The 19,717-nt window shown below is 48.2% G+C and overlaps 1 protein-coding gene across 3 annotated transcripts; it reads left to right on the forward strand.

Annotated features, from left to right (window-relative positions):
- Window positions 1-489: 489 nt before the first annotated feature.
- Window positions 490-17,010, forward strand: LOC144721066 (epithelial sodium channel subunit beta-like). 3 transcript variants are annotated; one of them, XM_078598413.1, is made up of 13 exons: window positions 490-611; window positions 3,594-3,925; window positions 4,359-4,683; window positions 6,405-6,595; window positions 6,817-6,920; window positions 7,442-7,605; window positions 7,919-8,020; window positions 8,868-8,985; window positions 9,098-9,176; window positions 9,914-9,971; window positions 10,851-10,900; window positions 13,346-13,421; window positions 14,077-17,010. In XM_078598413.1, the coding sequence occupies exons 2-13, from the start codon at window positions 3,606-3,608 to the stop codon at window positions 14,494-14,496; spliced, it is 2,007 nt and encodes a 668-aa protein (XP_078454539.1). In that variant the 5' UTR covers window positions 490-611; window positions 3,594-3,605; the 3' UTR covers window positions 14,497-17,010. The 3 variants fall into 3 exon arrangements, with proteins under 3 accessions (XP_078454539.1, XP_078454548.1, XP_078454529.1); XM_078598422.1 differs by having other exon boundaries at window positions 529-611; window positions 3,563-3,925; XM_078598403.1 differs by lacking the exon at window positions 490-611 and adding an exon at window positions 894-962.
- The last annotated feature ends 2,707 nt before the right edge of the window (window positions 17,011-19,717 follow it).

A 19,717-nucleotide genomic window follows, 5' to 3' on the forward strand; every position in this document is an offset into this window, starting at 1 on the left:
TCACCTTCCCCCTCCCTCCCCTCCCTCCCCTCACCCCCCTCCCCCTCCCTCCCCCTCCCTCCCCTCACCTCCTTCCCCCTCCCTCCCCTCACCTCCCTCCCCCTCCCTCACCTCCCTCCCCTCACCTCCTTCCCTCCCCTCACCTCCCTCCCCCTCCCTCCCTCCCCTCCCTCCCCTCACCTTCCCCCTCCCTCCCCTCCCTCCCCTCACCCCCCTCCCCCTCCCTCCCCCTCCCTCCCCTCACCTCCTTCCCCCTCCCTCCCCTCACCTCCCTCCCCCTCCCTCCCCCTCCCCTCACCTCCCTCCCATCTCTCCCCTCCCTCCCCCTTCCTCCCCTCCCCTCCCTCCCCTCCCTCTCCTCACCCTCCATCCCCCCACCTCCCCCTTCCTCCCCTTCCCCTCCCTCCCCTCACCTCCCTCCCCCCCTCACCTCCCCCTTCCCCCCCTTCCCCTCCCCCAACTCCACTCGCTGGCTCGCAAGCGGCATCAGCGGCAGCAGCGGCTGCTCCTCGTGCAGGCGGAGTCTGGCCGAGTCGGGCGCGCTGTGAGCGCTGTGAGGGAGCCCAGAGGACGAATCCCGCCCCCACTCAGCACCGCGCGGCTCCGCCGAGGTGAGCCTCGCAAATATTGCTCCGTCAGCCACACGCGGGCATCAGCCCTACAGGTTACGCGGCCGTGTTCATGGGGGTGAGGGTGGGTGTGGGGAAGAGTAGACCAAAGAGCTCGAGGGATGGTGGCACGAGAGTGAATGTTAAACCGACTTGGAGCACGTTCAGCGAGGAGGCGGTGTTGCCTCTTGCCTAGACGGCGTTGTTCTGCCCGGGTTCTCGCCTCTATGCGAGGAAAGGCTCGGGCGAAGATTTTTTATTTGATTATACGAAGTAATATAGAGTACAATATATATACTGTATGGTACTCTACTGCACGCCATCCAGATGCATGTGAAGGATATTGTCTGTATAGTGAGTATGCATATGTTGTCTTTACATCAATGAACTCCGCGCGCGATGACATATTATTGAAGGATGTTGAGAGAGTGTGTGTATGTGTGTGTGTACGTCAATTGGTAAGGTGATCCAGAATTAAATGATAGGGCTAGGTGCGTGCAGTGTAATTTCGAAACCGACTACAGAACGAATTGATGATATGGATGATTTAATACGGGATATTCGTAAGGAAAGTGACTGGTGAGCATTCTAGTACAATGTTCTTGAAGGGCTAAAGAGATGAACCTCGTTAAATAATCTTTAACGCTCAAATATGGGCCGTCGAGCAAGCATAAATAATGTTACTCATGGAGCAGGGTTAGTCTAACGTACTAAATGTGTAACAATAAAGTTTACCCTTTCTGGCAATACAACACGAGGTGTTAAGATGTTCAAACACCAAATAGAAACCTTTTGCAAGGCATCAAGTTTGCACTAACCACACGTACTTGTGGTGAACATGAAAACAAAACCTGCTCTGATAATAATAATAATAGCGGCATTGGCTTTGAAACGGATTGGCCTAAAGAGGGCTGTCTCTGGTGGAGGCCAATCAGTTTAAAAGCCAGTGCCTCTGTTTATATTATTACCAGAGCGTGTTTGTTTGCATGTTCAAGTCGGTGTGGTTAATGCAGACTTGATGCCTTGCAGAAGGTTTCTATTTGGTGTTTTAACATCTTAACACCTCGTGTTGTATGGCCATAAAGGGTAAAACCTATTGTTATATTTCATACTTTGATACTGGCAAAAAAGGTTCCCATGGTACTAAATGTATTTAAGTCTCACGCTAAACACTAATAAAGATCCCATCATCAGTGAACCGAATAATTCGTTTCCCGTAGAAAGTGTGACTAATGACCCATAGACAAATTTGACAAATCGGCTACCGATTACTGCGGCAGCAGTGACGCTTTAGTGTTGGCAGTGCTGCTGTTGTCACCCTGTCTAAGTTAAGTTAATCCTCATCAATCATAACAGAGTGGCACTCCGATCTGCGTTCAGCGATGTGGCTTGACGTGCTCCTTTAGCAATCGGTGGGCTGGCTTTTAGCGAAACTTTGTTTGACTGCGGTAGAGCGACTCGTTTTTAAACAAGGGGCTGCGGACAGTAGGCTACCATCTTGGCAGCAAAGCGGAGGCAGGATAATCGAGACGCAAGCCACTCCAACGGTGGTGTGCATTTAAAATGACTTGTTACTCAGAGCTCCTTTAGAAAATGCAGCCAGCGGTTAATTGGCTGGCATTGCAGGCAATTGTCCTTCAGAACAGGCCCTTGGGTCATTTGCGTTCACTTGTTGCTCCCTGAAGAACCTTGATACTCAGGGTATAGTAAGCAGCGCATGGTTCCTATGTAAACCCATGGTGGGTTTCGCATGGTGACATCAGCTCGCACAGAGGTCAGCCAGGCTGATCGGACCACATTAAATGGAAGCTATTCGGCTATGGGGCATCATCTGCTTGTACCGTCTCTCCTTAACACGTAGGCTTTCGCGACCAATATTTTCCATAATAGAGGTTATTTTGGGTTAGATCGCGTAAGTATAGATGCGTCGTTAAACCCGCCACCACCCGACACAGCCAATTAGTCAGGTCTTTCACGGAAATAAAACATGCCAATTCGTTACTAGTACAGCACACCGGTGTGTTGGAGAGTAAACCCACAACATTTACAATTCGAGTACGACGTTTCGAAAGTAATTACAACCTGCATCATCAGGCGACAGCCAGATTTGTGGAGAAATCCTCCTGTTTCGTTCTTAAATAGAGGGGGATAAATGTGATGTCTTCACTTGTGAGCCAATCAGGTCCGAATGCCGGGGGAGGGGGGGGCGGTTAATGTAGTCACATAAATTACAATTGATATAAAATACCGGTTGGGTTATTCATATTCTATTCTCCTTGTGTAGTTCATATTTAATTCCCTGCAATACAAAACACACAGAAGCTAAGTGGGTATATGCAATGGTATTAATATGTAGCAGAAACTCAAGGTGCCGTAGTGTAATTCTACTGTTGATTTATATGCATTGTTAATGTTCAGATAAAATAAAATGTACGTTTCATTTAATTCAATGTTCTGTGTTGAGTAGTCGTTTGATCAGCAGGAAGCATGTGATGGGGTAAAGTGTGGGTAACTCTGACCTCTTTAAAGACGTCTGGCAAGTGTGGAAGAGTAGGCCAAAACACCCTTTAGATGGACTTTCTAGAGGATGCCCTTCCACCAGCAGTGGTGTGAGCGAGTAATTGCAGGTCTGCACCTTCCTTTACCTCTGTCGTGTTGTGAAGACCATCACATACGAGAGTACACTGTCATGTATATGGCACAAGTCAATGGTGGATAACAATCAACTCGGTAACCAAGTAGCTGCTAGACGAATGTACAAAATCCCAAGGTCCCACCTCTTCTTTCGTATGGCTGATCTAGATACTGAGCAAAAACTGCAATTTCACATTCAGGTGGTCAAGCCAGACAACTGCGTCAGGAGCAGCGGAGTGCATCGCCGGGATGCCTCCTTCGTATTTGTTTATCGGACATTGCGTCGTTATGTGTTGTGTGTCTGTTCTGGGTGACCGCAGTCGCCCACTTGAATGTTTTCCAATTTTGAAGGTCCCACTCACGATGGCCAACATGAAGATCAGGAAGTACCTTACGCGATCCCTGCACCGGCTGCAGAAGGGCCCCGTAGCGTCGGTGTCGGAGCTGCTCTATTGGTACTGCATGAACACCAACACGCACGGGTGCAAGCGCGTCGTCGTGTACGGCAAGAAGAAGCGGGTCTTGTGGTTCCTCATCACCATCATCATGTTGGGCGTCGTCCTCTGGCAGTGGGTGCTTCTCTTCCAGGCGTACCTGTCCTACGGGGTTTCCGTCTCGGTCAACATGGGATTCCAGAGGATGAACTTCCCTGCTGTCACTGTGTGCAACCTGAACGCTTACAGGTAGATTACTGGTGGAGACTGCTTGTGCATTTAGGTGTTAAGTTAAGAGTGCTTCTACTCAAATCATGTATACGCACGAGTGCTTATTTAATTAATCTCAGAAAATTATTATTTCGAATTATTATAGCTACACTTGTTTACCCACAGAGGCTCCACTCTAGTCTCATAATCAGTAGGGGTGATGACTGCTGTGTGTAACCTAAGTTGAGTAGTTTTCAGGTAATATTTCAGCATTGGGATGAAAACTATCCCATGCATTTCAACATCATAATGAGTAACATTCATTTATCGTTAATTGCCGAATTTAAATTGTGAGGAGGTTTCCCATATTGCAATAGTTCATATTTGCTCAAAAACCTGCATTCCAGTGTGTTAGGTGGCGGTGGTGCGATCTGGGGTTTCAACTGCGTGCGTGCCGCTGTACGTTCTGCAGGTACAGCTCCATCAAGGACAAAATCAAGGACCTGGAGGCCTACACACGCGTAGCACTCCAAACCCTGTACAACTACAACGACTCGAGCACTCCGTCACCTTACAACACCTCGTACGCCAAGGCGCCATGGCAGGACATTCCTCTGGTGCTGATCGACAGACGTGACCCCAACCGCACGGTGGTGACGGAGGTGGTGAGCAAGCAGAGCTACCTGATCAACGGCTCCATAGACACCGTGTCCGTGCCACCCGAGAGAGCTGCGACGGAAGCGACCTCGTCGCTCATTCCTCACCTGGGGAAGGACGTGCGGATCGGTTTCCGACTGGTGAGATCATTGAAAAGAAACTCTGCTGTGTCTGCACATGTGCTGTGTGAGTAATTGACATTTATGTCTGGCAGATGTGCAGTAAAGCTGCAGATGACATTGAGACCCACACCGTAGACAACAGATAGTTTCTCATATAGGTACTCTACAAAGTTTCTGAATATACCAAGGGAGTCCAAAAATGTCTGATCCTATGAACCTCATACTGAAATCTTCATGTGGCTGAGAACTGCAAATCACGTGAGTTGGTCACTTGGAGCACCATGGTGGCGAGATGTATACAGGAGGTCGTGGGTTCGATCCCGACCCTGACTAATGTATATTTGGAGTTTGCATGTCTCTCTCCCTGTGTTCGTGTGGATTTTTCTCTGGGTCCTCTGGGTTTTCCCTTCACATTTGGAATCACCAGGCGCCTAGAGTATTTGGCTGCTATAAATTATCACTTGATAAGCCACTTCGTTGAGCTATCATTTGTGGCCAGGTCACTTCTGTAAAAAGAGCTCTTATAGCTCAATGGGCCTGGTAAAAAAAAATGTTTTAGTTTAGTTTCCACTGGTATACGTGGATTTTTTTCACTTGGGCTTCTGCAAGAGCACCTTGGGAGTGTGTCTGGTTCTGCTGCTTAAGGCGATGGCCCTGGGCCAGGTCCCACTTTGGCAGAGTTTTCCTGTTTCATTCAACATTTCAAATGAGCCGCATCTACACCAAGCCACTTTTCAATCGCCCAGAAAACGCATGCTGCAGTTTAACCATCCCTGGAATATATACCGCTCACGCCACTGGCACCTTCGATTAGCACCGGTGGCTACGTACAATGCGAAAGAAGATCAACATACACACGTACATACATATGTAGTGACATAGAATCGGTCAAGTAGCAGCATAGCGCTGGCTGCTGGCAGGCAAGGAAATCTGCAGCTTACAGCAGCCCTGACTGTCAGCAGGCCACGTGATAGACCAGAGAGGGATTTAGGGGAAAGCTTACGGAAGGGGCACATCGAGAACCCATTAGTAGGTTCCAGAAGGGGGTGTGGCCAGGGGCGGAGCCAGGCAACGCCGACAGTAAAAGAGGGGCCCCGGGAGGGGACCTCGTGGCCGTCGTGTGGAGTGGGGTCCCCGTCGCGCTGCTGGAGTCTTCACCATCGTCGCCGTCTTCACCGTCTCGGCGTTGCCAGTCATGCAGTCTACCAGCTGTCCTGACTGGGAGCCGTAGTTACGAAGTGTTAACTATTAGGCCGTGTTAATAAACAGAGCGCCTCCTACTCTTCGTGTCTCTGGGTCAAGCACTACACGTACATACGGCAGAGGGACCTCCACTAGAGGCAACTGTTAGGGAGCCCCCTCTGAGAGAGTATTTAGTTTATTCCTAGAGCGCCCCCCCAAGAGAGTATTTAGTATTTTCGTCCACGCTGACTAGACATCTTTGAAGAGATGGGAGTACCAACACTTTACCACACCACACCACACGTGATGTGGCACATTTTGCCAAGGTGACAACTTCATTTGTTTGCCTGTGTTGGGTGGTGGAGGGTACATAGCTCTAATTGACACAATACCCGCACAATCTAACCCGCAAAACGAATCCCGAACCGTATCATGCAAGTCTATGGCACAGTTGTGCCATAGGCCTAGGCTTACTGACGATTATTGTCCGAGTTTGGTCTACAGTGGGAAATGTGGCAACCCTTTTGGAGCTACAGCGTGCTGTCCTGTTTCTTTAGTGCGACACTGCAGGTGATAAGTGCTTTTACAGCGAGTACCTTTCGGGGATGACTGCTGTGAAGCAGTGGTTCCACTTCAACCTGCTGAGCCTGCTGGGAGAGCTCTCCAACGAGGAGAAATCGAACCTGAGCTCCAGTGGCGATGAACTTATCCGATCGTGTCTCTTCAGCAACGACGCGTGCAATGCCACGTGAGACATCTTCTTCCCATTGCACATCGTCCCCAAAGCAGTCTGAATGCAATTAATCGAATTGGCTTTCTTTAAACAATATATTGAAATGTCGGCTTGTCACAATACACAATTGTGCATTGGCTTGCGCAAAGCTAACAATGTTTTACGACTGCATGAAAATAATTTTCCACGTTAATTCTTATTTTCTTGGCAATGTTTTTTTCACGTTCAATGAGCAGAAACTTCACAACCTTATACCACCCAATGTACGGCAACTGCTTCATCTTCAACTGGGGTGAAAACGAAACGGTGATGCAGGTGTCCAACCCTGGGGTTGAGTACGGTGAGTTTTTTTTTTACAAGCGTCTGGCCTGTGCAACAATATATTTATTGAATTGCATTGTAACGGAACTACGGGGTTGAGAAGCGGAAGAGTGGTGAGTGAGATGCACGATTAACCCAGCGACCTTAGTTCAATTCCCGGCTGGGGCTAACATGCGTGACACGAGCAGGGCTTAATTTCTCACTCAGTCTTTTCTAGAACGCTGCTAGGCTGCCTTGGATTCAGGATTATTGGCATAAGGCACTACCACGAGAAAGTATGTCTCTCCATATAATAATCCTATATTGCTGTACCCTATATTCCTACACACCACCAACACATTATCACGAGGACTAAATAAGGTGAGATGGGAATTGTTATCCAGACCCAGTCCTGCCCCCCCCTCTATCCTGTCCTTTTCACAAACCTGCACTGACCAGTGTGGTGGAATATGGGTCGGCCTTCTCCCTTTGGTGGATTAAGAACAGCTGGGATTGTAAAGCATTTGCCCTCTGGTGTGGACTCAAAATGTTGTCTTTCAGGTTTGAAACTGGTGCTCAGCATTGATCAAGATGAATACATCCCATTCTTGACCACAATCGCGGGAGCTGTAATCATGCTGCATGATCAGAACACTTACCCCTTCCTCAGCAACCAGGGTTTCTTCGTCAAGACCGGTGCTGAGACCTCTGTGGGGATTGAAGTGGTAAGGAACACAAAAGTAAAAAGAAGAAACACAGATGAATGGCGCTGTACACAACGTTTTTAAATAATTGAGATATAACATTGAAAAAAAACATTGAAAAAAATATATACACATTATTTGGTGGTGATGCTGCGTTGGCAGCAGTGCATGAGCATAATTAACAACAACAGCAGCAGCAACAACAACACAAACAAAATATTCGTCAATAACCCTGCTTGGAAGAGGATAAAGATAACATAGGCAACGTTTTGGGCAATGGCCCTTCTGCATGTCAGCTGATGATCGCATCTGATTTCATAATCCTCCTCTCCAGGGTCAACTACAAAGACAAGGTGCTCCATACAGCGACTGCACCATGGACGGCACAGATCTGCCAATTACAAATCTTTACAACGGCACTGCCTACAGTGTTCAGGTACGTGCTGAGCACGTGAGACATTCTCAAGTAATTTTGGTGTTTTTGACTGCCTTTATTGCTTGTGAGCTCTGGTCATCCTCAGAGTGTTTTTTGGCTGGCCATCAAACAAAGATGGTCATCAAACAAAGATGGTCACTGCATCGCGCGCTTATAGATACGCTTCTGTGGCCATCTGGAGTGCTGTTCCGACATTAGAAAGCCACTGGAGCTTTGCACTTTTCAATCTTGATTGAAAACTCATATCTTTAGAACTGCTTTTTGTGGTTAGTTTGTTGTCTTTCCACCACACATCCGATTAGCATGGTGCTAGAGTTCAACAAACATACATTCTTCTCAGGCCACATTGCGATACATTTTACCATGTGTCAGTGGTGATTGATACTTCCAGGAAGATTACATCTATCAAGAAATTCGGCTTCACTGCGTAATTTACTACTGGGCAGAACAGCAGCAGAGGTTTACATTTAGAAGGTTATGAGTTCAAATCCCAGTTGGAGGGTCGACTCAAGTCATCATTCCTCTGAGGTCTATAAAACGTAGACTGGTTTGTGGAAAGTCAACAGTAGTTGTCCAATGAACATACTGTCCACCGATATAAGAATGTGGAATTCCCATCACTGGCTCAAGGCTATAAACGGAAGAGGAGCACCACTACATGATTAGTTGAGCAAAAAAACAACTTTTTAATTGGCATAACACCAAACGCATGAAGGTAAATGTTAATAATTTGCGCTTGTGTATGGCCAACCGTGCTAATCAGAGTTGTGAATCGGAGTTGCGGAGGAAGGACCACAAACTGATTGCATGCTTGTTTATGTTTCCCCCCCCTGTCTTGTTTCAACAGGCCTGCCTGCGCTCCTGCTTTCAGACCAAGATGATCGAGATGTGTGGCTGCGGCTATTACCTGTACCCTCTGCCCCCAGGGGAGAAGTACTGCCAGAACCAGAACTTCACTGGCTGGCGTAAGCTGCGAGAGTTGCTCGCCCCCCACATTGTGCTACTCGATACATGCATAGCCAACGTGCAAAGGAAAGTCTTACGACGTATGTTTTTTTGTGTGTGTGTACCCTGTAGGATACTGCTATTACAAGCTGTACGACCAGTTTGTTGAAGAAGATATGGACTGTTACACCATCTGCAAGCAACCGTGCATGTAAGAAGAGTAACCGAGTACACCACAATGTCGTGTAGCCGACTTGCTGGGGACTGAGGTATAGGCGGATATGTGATCAGGTCGGATCTGTGAACATCTGTAGAAAATGACGGTTATACCGTAATCCACAAATTCCGCACTGGGTGTGCTTGGTTAATTGATCAGGACGGACGTACGTACGTATTTATATTGAACTTATTTCATACCGTAAGTAGCCAGCCATGTTAATCAGAGGTGCAGATGAGTTTGAACAGCATTTAACTTAAAACACATCACACGTCTACCAATAGCTGTGCCATCGATGACTTAGCCGACTGAACAATACATGTGCAAATGGGAATGTTATCGGACTGTGCTGTGATGTGACCAATAGATGTCAGTACAGTAATGGAATATTGAATCCATCTGTGTTCCTGCCATATGCAAATCACTCATTGATGGCATTGAACAAACACCTGAATGCATGAGCTTCACAAACAAGATGTCTTTAGACTCAGTGAGGCCTTCCTGGTTAAATAAAGAACGTGATTATTTACAATATCCTTCACATTTAACAAACTACAATACTCAAGAAATATGGTAATTTTCTGCTGTACAGATATGCCTACGTATTGACTACTAGAAAATCCATCCAAGCTGTGCAACAATGATACATTGTTTCAAAATTATACAAAAATAATACTTAATATATTATGACAGTCTCCTTTAAACATGTTTTCTTGCTCCTTAACGCGCAGTGAAAGTGAATACAAAATGAGCATCAGCATGTCAGACTGGCCCTCGCAATCTTCGGAGGTAAATGCATATTTCCATTACGCATTATCATACTACTATTTAAAATGACATATGCGTCAAGTTTCTTGGCTGGCTGCTGGCTGGGATCCTCTCCACCCCAACAATCGTTCTATTGTTCAGGGCTGCCGAGTCATTATCACCGAAACTAGCTGGGTAACTGGATAAACCGGATTTTCCGTGTACCAAACATCGAATTTAACTGGTGGTATAATTTTGAAATACGTAGAATACATCCATAATACAGGTTTTTTTGGTTAGATCGCGTAAATATAAATGTGGTGTTAAACCGGCCACCACCCAACACAACCAATTATTAAGATTTGTCACGTAAAACAGAACATGCCGATTCGTTACTAGTACAGCACACCGATGTGTTATTCGTAACGAATTGGGATGTTCTGTTTACGTAACAAACCTTACTAAGTGGCTGTCGGGTTGTGGTGGGTTTAACGACACATATTTACATTATCTAACCCAAAAAAACCTGCATTATGGATGATATTGGTCTCAAAAGCCGACGTGTTAAACTGACACAGAATAGATATTGACACCAAAAAAGGTGGGAGGAATAAATTCAGAAGACTGACCGTGGCTCATTTGATGAAATTGTTCTAATTTTCAATTTGTGCACCTAATAATGTAATTGTTTCGCAAGGATATTCTTGAAATTCTATTAACTTTGGCATTAATGTTATAAAAAATATAGTTTTTAGTGCTCCGAGTACAGACTTGTGAGAAGAGTATTAAAATTAAAATGTGCGGATGTTTTTTTTTATTTTCAGTTGCATAGCAACGGGGTTCGCTGCTTGTTATTTGTAAAAAGAAAAAATGCCCTGATCATTCTTCTGCAGTGTCTAACTAAAGAATTGTATTTTGCAGGATTGGATTTTCCATATCTTATCAAAGGAAAGAAAGCACAATGTCAGCAGGTAATACATACAAAGAGTGTGCCAATGAAAAAGTGTGGTACTTTATAAATGCTCCAATTAGCTTGTGTTGATGAAAACCAACCACACTCGCCCAAGGAGTTAATTGTTTACTAAGCCTCTTGATGCCTGTTCTAATGATAATACTGGTAGGAACCTCCTGGTTACACCAGCCCACAGGGGATTATTGTGTCCGTCCGTCGTGCAGGGAGGGGCTGGGTGGGGAGGGGAGGGTGGGGTGGGGAGGGGCCGGTCGGGGAGGGTGGGGAGGGGTTGGGCGAGGAGGGTGGGGAGGGGCTGGGCGGGGAGGGTGGGGAGGGGCTGGGTGGGGAGGGTGGGGAGGGGCTGGGTGGGGAGGGGGAGGGTGGGGAGGGGCTGGGTGGGGAGGGTGGGGAGGGGTTGGGCGAGGAGGGTGGGGAGGGGCTGGGCGGGGAGGGTGGGGAGGGGCTGGGTGGGGAGGGTGGGGAGGGGAGGGTGGGGAGGGGCTGGGTGGGGAGGGTGGGGAGGGGCTGGGTGGGGAGGGGGAGGGTGGGGAGGGGCTGGGTGGGGAGGGGGAGGGTGGGGAGGGGCTGGGTGGGGAGGGGGAGGGTGGGGAGGGGCTGGGAGGGGAGGGTGGGGAGGGGAGGGTGGGGAGGGGCTGGGTGGGGAGGGGCTGGGTGGGGAGGGTGGGGAGGGGCTGGGCGGGGAGGGTGGGGAGGGGCTGGGGGGGAGGGTGGGAGGGGCTGGGCGGGGAGGGTGGGGAGGGGCTGGGTGGGGAGGGGCTGGGTGGGGAGGGTGGGAAGGGGCTGGGTGGGGAGGGTGGGAAGGGGCTGGGCGGGGAGGGTGGGGAGGGGCTGGGCGGGGAGGGTGGGGAGGGGCTGGGCGGGGAGGGTGGGGAGGGGCTGGGCGGGGAGGGTGGGGAGGGGCTGGGCGGGGAGGGTGGGGAGGGGCTGGGCGGGGAGGGTGGGGAGGGGCTGGGCGGGGAGGGTGGGGAGGGGCTGGGCGGGGAGGGTGGGGAGGGGCTGGGCGGGGAGGGTGGGGAGGGGCTGGGTGGGGAGCGGCTGGGTGGGGAGGATGGGGAGGGACTGGGCGGGGAGGGGCTGGGCGGGGAGGGTGGGGAGGGGCTGGTTTGGGGAGGGTGGGGAGGGGCTGGGCGGGGAGGGTGGGGAGGGGCTGGGCGGGGAGGGTGGGGAGGGGCTGGGCGGGGAGGGTGGGGAGGGGCTGGGCGGGGAGGGTGGGGAGGGGCTGGGCGGGGAGGGTGGGGAGGGGCTGGGCGGGGAGGGTGGGGAGGGGCTGGGCGGGGAGGGTGGGGAGGGGCTGGGCGGGGAGGGTGGGGAGGGGCTGGGTGGGGAGCGGCTGGGTGGGGAGGATGGGGAGGGACTGGGCGGGGAGGGGCTGGGCGGGGAGGGTGGGGAGGGGCTGGTTTGGGGAGGGTGGGGAGGGGCTGGGCGGGGAGGGTGGGGAGGGGCTGGGCGGGGAGGGTGGGGAGGGGCTGGGCGGGGAGGGTGGGGAGGGGCTGGGCGGGGAGGGTGGGGAGGGGCTGGGCGGGGAGGGTGGGGAGGGGCTGGGCGGGGAGGGTGGGGAGGGGCTGGGCGGGGAGGGGCTGGGCGGGGAGGGTGGGGAGGGGCTGGGCGGGGAGGGTGGGGAGGGGCTGGGCGGGGAGGGTGGGGAGGGGCTGGGCGGGGAGGGGCTGGGTGGGGAGGGTGGCGAGGGGCTGGGTGGGGAGGGTGGGTAGGGACTGGGTGGGGGGTGGGAGGGGTGGGGCTGGGTGGGGAAGGGCTGGTCACCCCGTGGTGCCTTTATAAAACTCAACGTTTAACCTACTCACGCCAGCTTGTGCCCGCCCTCACAGTCGGGCATATTTGCGGAATACACCACGCCGCCGTTGACCCTGGCCATTGACCGAGCAACCCAGCGTTCCTACCAGCTCCCTCCGCAGAAATGATAATAATCGCACAGCCTCCAAGAAAACAAAATTTTAGATGTGAGAGACAGTCTTGCCTTTTATTAATTAACATGGAGTTTCCCTTTATATATGGAAATAACGAAATATGCATTCGTCAAATGTTCACAGAACTGCTCTTTTCCATCATTATGTGGAGGAAATAAATTCAAATGATTGGAGAGGGAATTGTGGGTAATTGGATGCCTCTCCGCAATGTACTTGGGACAGTTTTGTGGGTGACAGTGGATAATAGGAAGAATAGGGCCACGGGTACTAGGAGTTTTATGAACCTTTCCACTACCATGGGAAACAGCAGTGGTGGGTAATAGGGTCGCGGATCACAGGAGGTCTGTAGAATATAAACTGTCAAATGATGAATGTGATAAAACTTCAATCTCGTCTACTAAGTTGGATATTTAACCGAAAACAGGAAAAGTGTTGCATCTTGTAATGTGTAATATTTAAATAGTTTATCTCACAGCATTAACACAAACACTGATTCTGCCTTACGCCTTTGCCTTTAGGCAGGACATAATAAAGGTGAACTTGTTCTTTCAAGAATTCAACTCCATGACAACATCTGAGTCGCCAGCACAAACGGTGAATTCTTGATTGTAACGTTAAGGAGCACCTTGGCATGTTTATGGATGTAAACGTCTTCCGCAGGTGTTGCTTGCATCAAACCATCCATGCGGGATTCACTTATTTGCATGAGCTGTACATGATGTGGAAATGTTAAATTTCAGTGAATGCAGTGCGAAACAACCAATGTCTGTATCCCCCACGCAAACAAAAATGTGCAAGCAAAACATGAAAAAGATTATAAACTACAAATAAGACACTCAAAATGAGAGACAGGAATGGCATTTTGAATTGCAGCCCTGAGTTGTGACAAGTCATCGAATTGGTGGGGATGTGAATCAATACGTGCATGGGCAATATCGATAATTAACTATTTCTACTGTGTATACAAATGCAAAGGCCTCTCCATTATATTGGTCATGGGGGAAGTTTGACCATAGTCACCAACTAGAGAATGTCAGAACCATTCCTGCTCCCCCCCCCCCCACACTTCACTAACTCGCACTAACCATGGTGGTGAAGTGTGGGCAAACTTACCGCATATCTGACACAACGTGGAGAGATTTTCATCCAGCAATGGATTGTACACGACAAATACTGTAACACGTGCGTACGAGACGCATCACTCTAGATTTCACACCGTCGCCCGCCGTCAACCTCCCCCCGCTTGCAGATCGTGACCCTGCTGTCCAACCTGGGCGGGCAGTTTGGTTTCTGGATGGGCGGCTCGGTGCTGTGCATCATCGAGTTCATCGAGATCATCATCGACTGCGTGTGGATCGGCATCATCAAGGCGTCGCACGACGTGCGCGAACGCCGCAAGACGAGCCGCAAGCCACGCTACTCGGACGAGCCGCCCACACTCTCTTCCATCGTTCAGGGCCAGGGGAACTCGGGCTTCGAGATGGAGGAGCGAGAGCCACCCAGGGAGGCTCCCGACGTGAACGGCAGCGCGGCACAGCCTCCGACAGCGGTAGCGGAGCAGCAGGACGTGCCGGGCACTCCGCCGCCGCACTACGACACGCTGCGCATCAGCAAGACCGAGCTGCACGACGAGATCAATTCGGACGACGATAGCGAATTCGTCGGTTAGGCCCCAAGCGCTTCACTAGTGATGACCGATCGAGCGGGGAGGGCGGGCGGGGTGTGTTATTGGTGCTTTGGAATGTAAAAAAAAGTAAAATGTTTTGGCTCGGAGGTCACGAGTGTTGAGCCAGCACCGTTGAACACCTGAGTTTTAATCCGGGTCGCCAGCCTCCCGTGACTAAGTCCGGTTCTTGAGTGTAGTGAGTTGAGGTTCTCGGCCTGGTCAACAATGACTACGCAAAATATCCATCATATTTGTATGTATGTACGTTGAACTTCTTTCACACCGTACGTAGCGAACCGTGCTCATCGGAGGTCCGGGGGAAGGACGACAAACTAAACACAAAAAGCAAATCTATGGTTCTGTTCTTTCAGCTCTGAGAATTAAAATATCGGTTGGCCTCGCATGTGACAACATTGCTCCCATATGCAGCGGGATGGGTCACTTGAAGGGCCCGCTCATCCACTGCTGGATGAACAGGCCCATCCACTACAAAAACGAATGTTTTAACCAATGGAGTAAAGTGACTGTAAGGTGCAATATTATGAAGTAATTTCAATCAGCCCTATAAAAAATGGTGATTAACCATTATATCACAAAATACATATTCACAAGCATAGCAAGTTTAATTAATATAAGCATGGTAAATTAGAAATAATATGTTATAGTAGGCTGATTTGCCTGTCATTTTCTATTTGTAGCCAATATAATAGCCTTAGTCGATGCTGCCCATGTGTTTGCAGACAAATATGCCCAGTGCAGACAGGAGTTTAAGGTTTTCGTTGCAAACCACTGCTATGTATCCTTTGTGTGTTTTTGTATGTCAGTAGGACTAATGTAAGAAATCATTAACATGTTCTGTGAATCATCTAATATTTTTTTTATTGTTGAGCATTTCGACCGTCCAGAATACAGCCAACCAGTCTCAGGTACTCGAGCCAGCCCCTGGGCCTTAGGTCGTCTGGAATGCCCCTGCTCAGATCTCTTGGCCTGGCCTCGGGGGCCTGGCCTCGATCCGAGGACTTGGCTTAGAGTGGGAAAGGGAGGTGAGGGGGTCCGAAACCAAAATAACAAGAAGAGCCAATTTTTTTTCTCTGAATTCGGTAACAAAACTCAAGATTTCAAGAGCCACCAATGCACATGAATACATACATTACGTCACGGCGCAGTCTGTAAACAGTTGCATGCGCCTCTGGAGACGAAGGTTGCCCGACCCCAGGCGTAAAGGCGCCGACCCTCATACTGCCTCAGCCCAAAGAATTTGACCTTGACTGGCCTTGATATTGACCTGTTGGCTTTCACACCTTGGCCTCGGCCTGAGCCTCGTGGGTCCTGGCCTGGATTTCAAGAATGAGACACACTGATGGCTCGATTTGCCAGACTACCACCACTGGTGAATGTTCGGGTCATTGTTATGATTTCATGGCACGATTACGTGGTGTAAAAGTGTATCCTGCCATGTAAACATACATCTTACAGCCCCTGACTGCAATGTAACGAGTGCCTTTTCTTGCGTGAATTGGGCAGTGTTGCAAAGTGTGGAAATTAAAAGTTAAACTATAAAATGTTCATTTAAAAAGGCATAGTGTTGTACGGTAACTCATCTAAGGTCAAGAAAAAATACTTTCGGGCACGTAAGGCACTGTCCCATAAATCGCTTCAAAAGTAAGATGACTTTGTATCAACATTTGTATGGAGAAATTAAACTACCTTCCATCATCGGCACTGTCAAACTACTATAGTTTCTATCACATGCTGTCCTCTATGAGAAGAAACTGCAAGTCTGCAACTAATTTCCTATAAATTTCGTATTTTAACGACTTTAATAATGGTAAATAAGATCATTATAGTATCACTGCCTAATAGGCAAGGAATGATTCGCTGTTAACACGCACAGAGTAATTTAATGAATTGTCATGATTTGGGGTCAAAGGGTCATGAGACTTCCATTATGTATAATTTCTACTGTTGATTGTTGCGGAGTTTTTTTTGTTTAATTTGTACAGTTTTGTTCACTCCCATTATAATATCTTAACATTAGCACATACAAATATGCCATATAGGTAAAGGTGCAGCCCTGCAATTGCTTGCTCATGCCACTGCTGGCAGAAGGGCCTTCACGAGAGAGAGTTCTAAAGAGCCACTCGAGATGGTATTTGGCCTTCTCTTTCATGCTCGGCAATTTAATTGGCATAACTTACAAAGATTCGAGTCTCACATGCACAACTGAATTATTGATTGTATGTATGAATGGTGGTACCTTTAAATCAATGTATCATAGCATGCCTACTTGCCTACACATTTCCTGAAGTATCATTGCATATTGACCATATAATAGTCTCGCTACCATAGTTTGGGATGATCAATATAATCGTTGAGTGGTTTTTAGACAGAACTTGTAGAGATGATGTTTGTAAAACTAGTTCATAGGGTTGCCCCATTCATTGATTTAAAAATGTGTAACGTGTACTTACATTTCAATATTTTGACTTGAAATAAATAAAGTGAATATAACAACTACATCATGGGACCTCCTTTGCCAGTACCAAAATATGAGAATAGGTTTTCCCCTTTTTTCACACCAAACTGAAATATTTTACAAGGAATCATGTCTGCATTAACCACAAAACAAAAAAACACTGATAATATATGCATTGTCCTTGAAACTGATTGATCCACACCAGAGACAGCTTTGTTTTGAGCCTAGTTCCAAACGGTGTTCGACCAGCGGACACCAAAAGGTGAACGCCTTTTGGCCTTTTGGCGTTCACCTTTTGGCGTCCTCTGGTCTAGCACCGTTCGAGACCAGGCTCAAAAGAAATCTCTCTCTTGGGTAGACCAATCCGTTTCAAAGACGATGCATATATTATCAGAGTGTTTTTGTTTGCATTTTGAGCACAAGTATTGTGGTTAATGCAGACATGATTCCTTGTAAAATATTTCAGTTTGGTGTTTTAACAACTCAACACTTGTTTTGTTGCCAGAAAAAGGGGAAAACCTATTCTTAATATAACTGTCAACGTGTGTATTGAAAGGTGTTTTTCAAATAATCTGAAGACGTTTTTTATACTTTCAGTACAAACAGCTCTGCCAATATGACATGTTTCTAATACCAAATATAAGAAAATACTCATGTTCTTATTTGTTGCACAGAAAAGTATAAATAATTAATACTTATCATCACATGCAACTGAAAAACCATGTGTATTTAGGAAAGTAACAGCAAATGTGTATTCTTTAACCCAGTGGTGCATTAACACAAATTAAAGCCCCAAAAATGTTTAGAGCAATGCACCAAATATCAGATGCACCAAAATTCTGATCCTAATCAACATAATCAAACAAAACAAGCTAATTAATGTATCACCTCTGTCTTATTTTCAGCTATAACCTCTCATCTCATTGCATCTCTCTATTTATCATCTCTTTCATTTCACGACATTTCTGTCTCATCTGTGGCTGTCTTTCTCTCACTATATCGTGTCCACATTCCTCTCATCTTGCTACATCTCTATCTCGTGCATGTATCCCTTCTGTCGTCTCACGAGGAGTTTATAAATGGAGAGGGGGTCCCAAAGAATGCGTTCTGCTCAATGAGCCATCACCACCACTGCTTGAACCAGCTTCAGAAACCATTGATCCATCAGAGATTTTAATGAAGATACAGAACATTAAGTTTATGACACGGTGAACGTGGTTTACACAAAACAGCCATTACGACAATGTAACGGTTAATAAGCTTACCGAGTTACGTCAGGAAGAGTATGTGTGGACACCATGCGCCCCTGCAGTTGATTTCTCATGCCGCTGTTGGTGGAAAGGCCACCACGAGAATGGGCCCGAGTGAAGTGCCTCTTTCTTGGGGGTATTCGGGCCTGTGGTGCCACGCTGGCCTGACATTTTGTAAGAGGTGCAATGCCCACTGTGGTCGTTGCAATGGTTGTCGCCACTGGAATTGTGGTCGATGGTTTCATAAAATCTGCTGGAGCGGCCGTTGAAGCCAAGGTCACTGTCCACGTTAAAGAAAATGGATGCACCAGAGTTGATCAGCAGGTCACGTGCTGTAGGATGACGTGTTGGTGCTCCCAACTCTTCCAAAGTCGTCTGGCCAGTGTGGTGGAGTTGGCCACAATCCCCTGTCGAGGTGCTCTACAGACCTGAGTTCCCACTTGCAGTGGTGTGAGCCATCCATTGGCAGGCCTGCATCTTGCCTTTTGTTTTTAAAAATCAACCTTAATAAAGGCATTTTTTATGTTTTATTATCACCTTGAAATATACTTTTTAAGATATCGCATTACAGCACACTACGATGTTAAACATATACCCGGGAATTATAACGCAAATAAAGAGGGGGGGGGGGAGACACGACTGATTTAGTTGGAGTTGTTACACAAGCACGAACAATCATCGTGGGCAATCACTCACCCACGTTAAACGTGTTGACGAAACAAAGTGCGCTCGGCACACAGGGTCAGGCCAGGTTTAACCCGTAGTAATAGTCGTCGTCGTGGTAGGAGGCTTTCGCGATCCAATATTATCCATAATAGAGGTTTTTGGGTTAGATCGCGTAAATATAAATGTGTCGTTAAACCCGCCACCACACGACACAGCCAATTAGTAAGGTTTGTCACGGAAACATAACATGCCAATTCGTTACTACTACAGCAACACCGGCGTGTTGGAGAGCAAAGCCACAACATTTCCAATTCGAGTACGACGTTTCGGCAGGAATTGCAACCAGCATCATCATGCGACAGCCAGAGTTGTGGAAAATTCCTCCTGTTTCGGTCTGAAATAGAGGGATAGGTGTGATGTCTTCACTTGTGAGCCAATCAGGTGCGAGGCCAGATGACGGAGGGGGGGGGTTAATGTAGTCATATACATTACAATGGATATCCAATACCGGTTGGGTTATTAATTGGGTAATCAACATACATTATGCATGTACATAATATACATCCTGCGGTTTTTGGGTGCAAGAAACCGCAATACCTGGATTTGTCTGCTCACACTTAATCACCATCGACGTATGGTGGGTGACCTGTATAGGCATCCAGTTATTGTGGAGGGCAAGCCAGCATTTAGCCGGCCACACAATGCAGCTCCATGCAATCGCCTCCTTTGAGTGCATTGGGCTCTTTTGCTTCCCATTCTGGGGCAAATTGACCGTCTCTCCAATAGGTCGGCCAGATCACGCTTCCCAGAATGTACGCTGCAAGGGCGGTGG

The sequence above is a fragment of the Lampetra planeri genome, chromosome 1 (genome assembly GCF_965212315.1).
Source record: "Lampetra planeri chromosome 1, kcLamPlan1.2.h2, whole genome shotgun sequence".
Lineage (NCBI taxonomy): Eukaryota > Metazoa > Chordata > Hyperoartia > Petromyzontiformes > Petromyzontidae > Lampetra > Lampetra planeri.

What these genes read in the sequence shown, in the direction of transcription:
- LOC144721066 (XM_078598403.1), top strand. Translation starts at nt 936, where the DNA reads ATGCATGTGAAGGATATTGTCTGTATA. An exon ending in CAACCCTGGGGTTGAGTACG is followed by an intron (nt 6,921 to 7,441) that starts GTGAGTTTTTTT and finishes GTTGTCTTTCAG; the next exon opens with GTTTGAAACTGGTGCTCAGC. An exon ending in GGCCCTCGCAATCTTCGGAG is followed by an intron (nt 9,972 to 10,850) that starts GTAAATGCATAT and finishes TGTATTTTGCAG; the next exon opens with GATTGGATTTTCCATATCTT.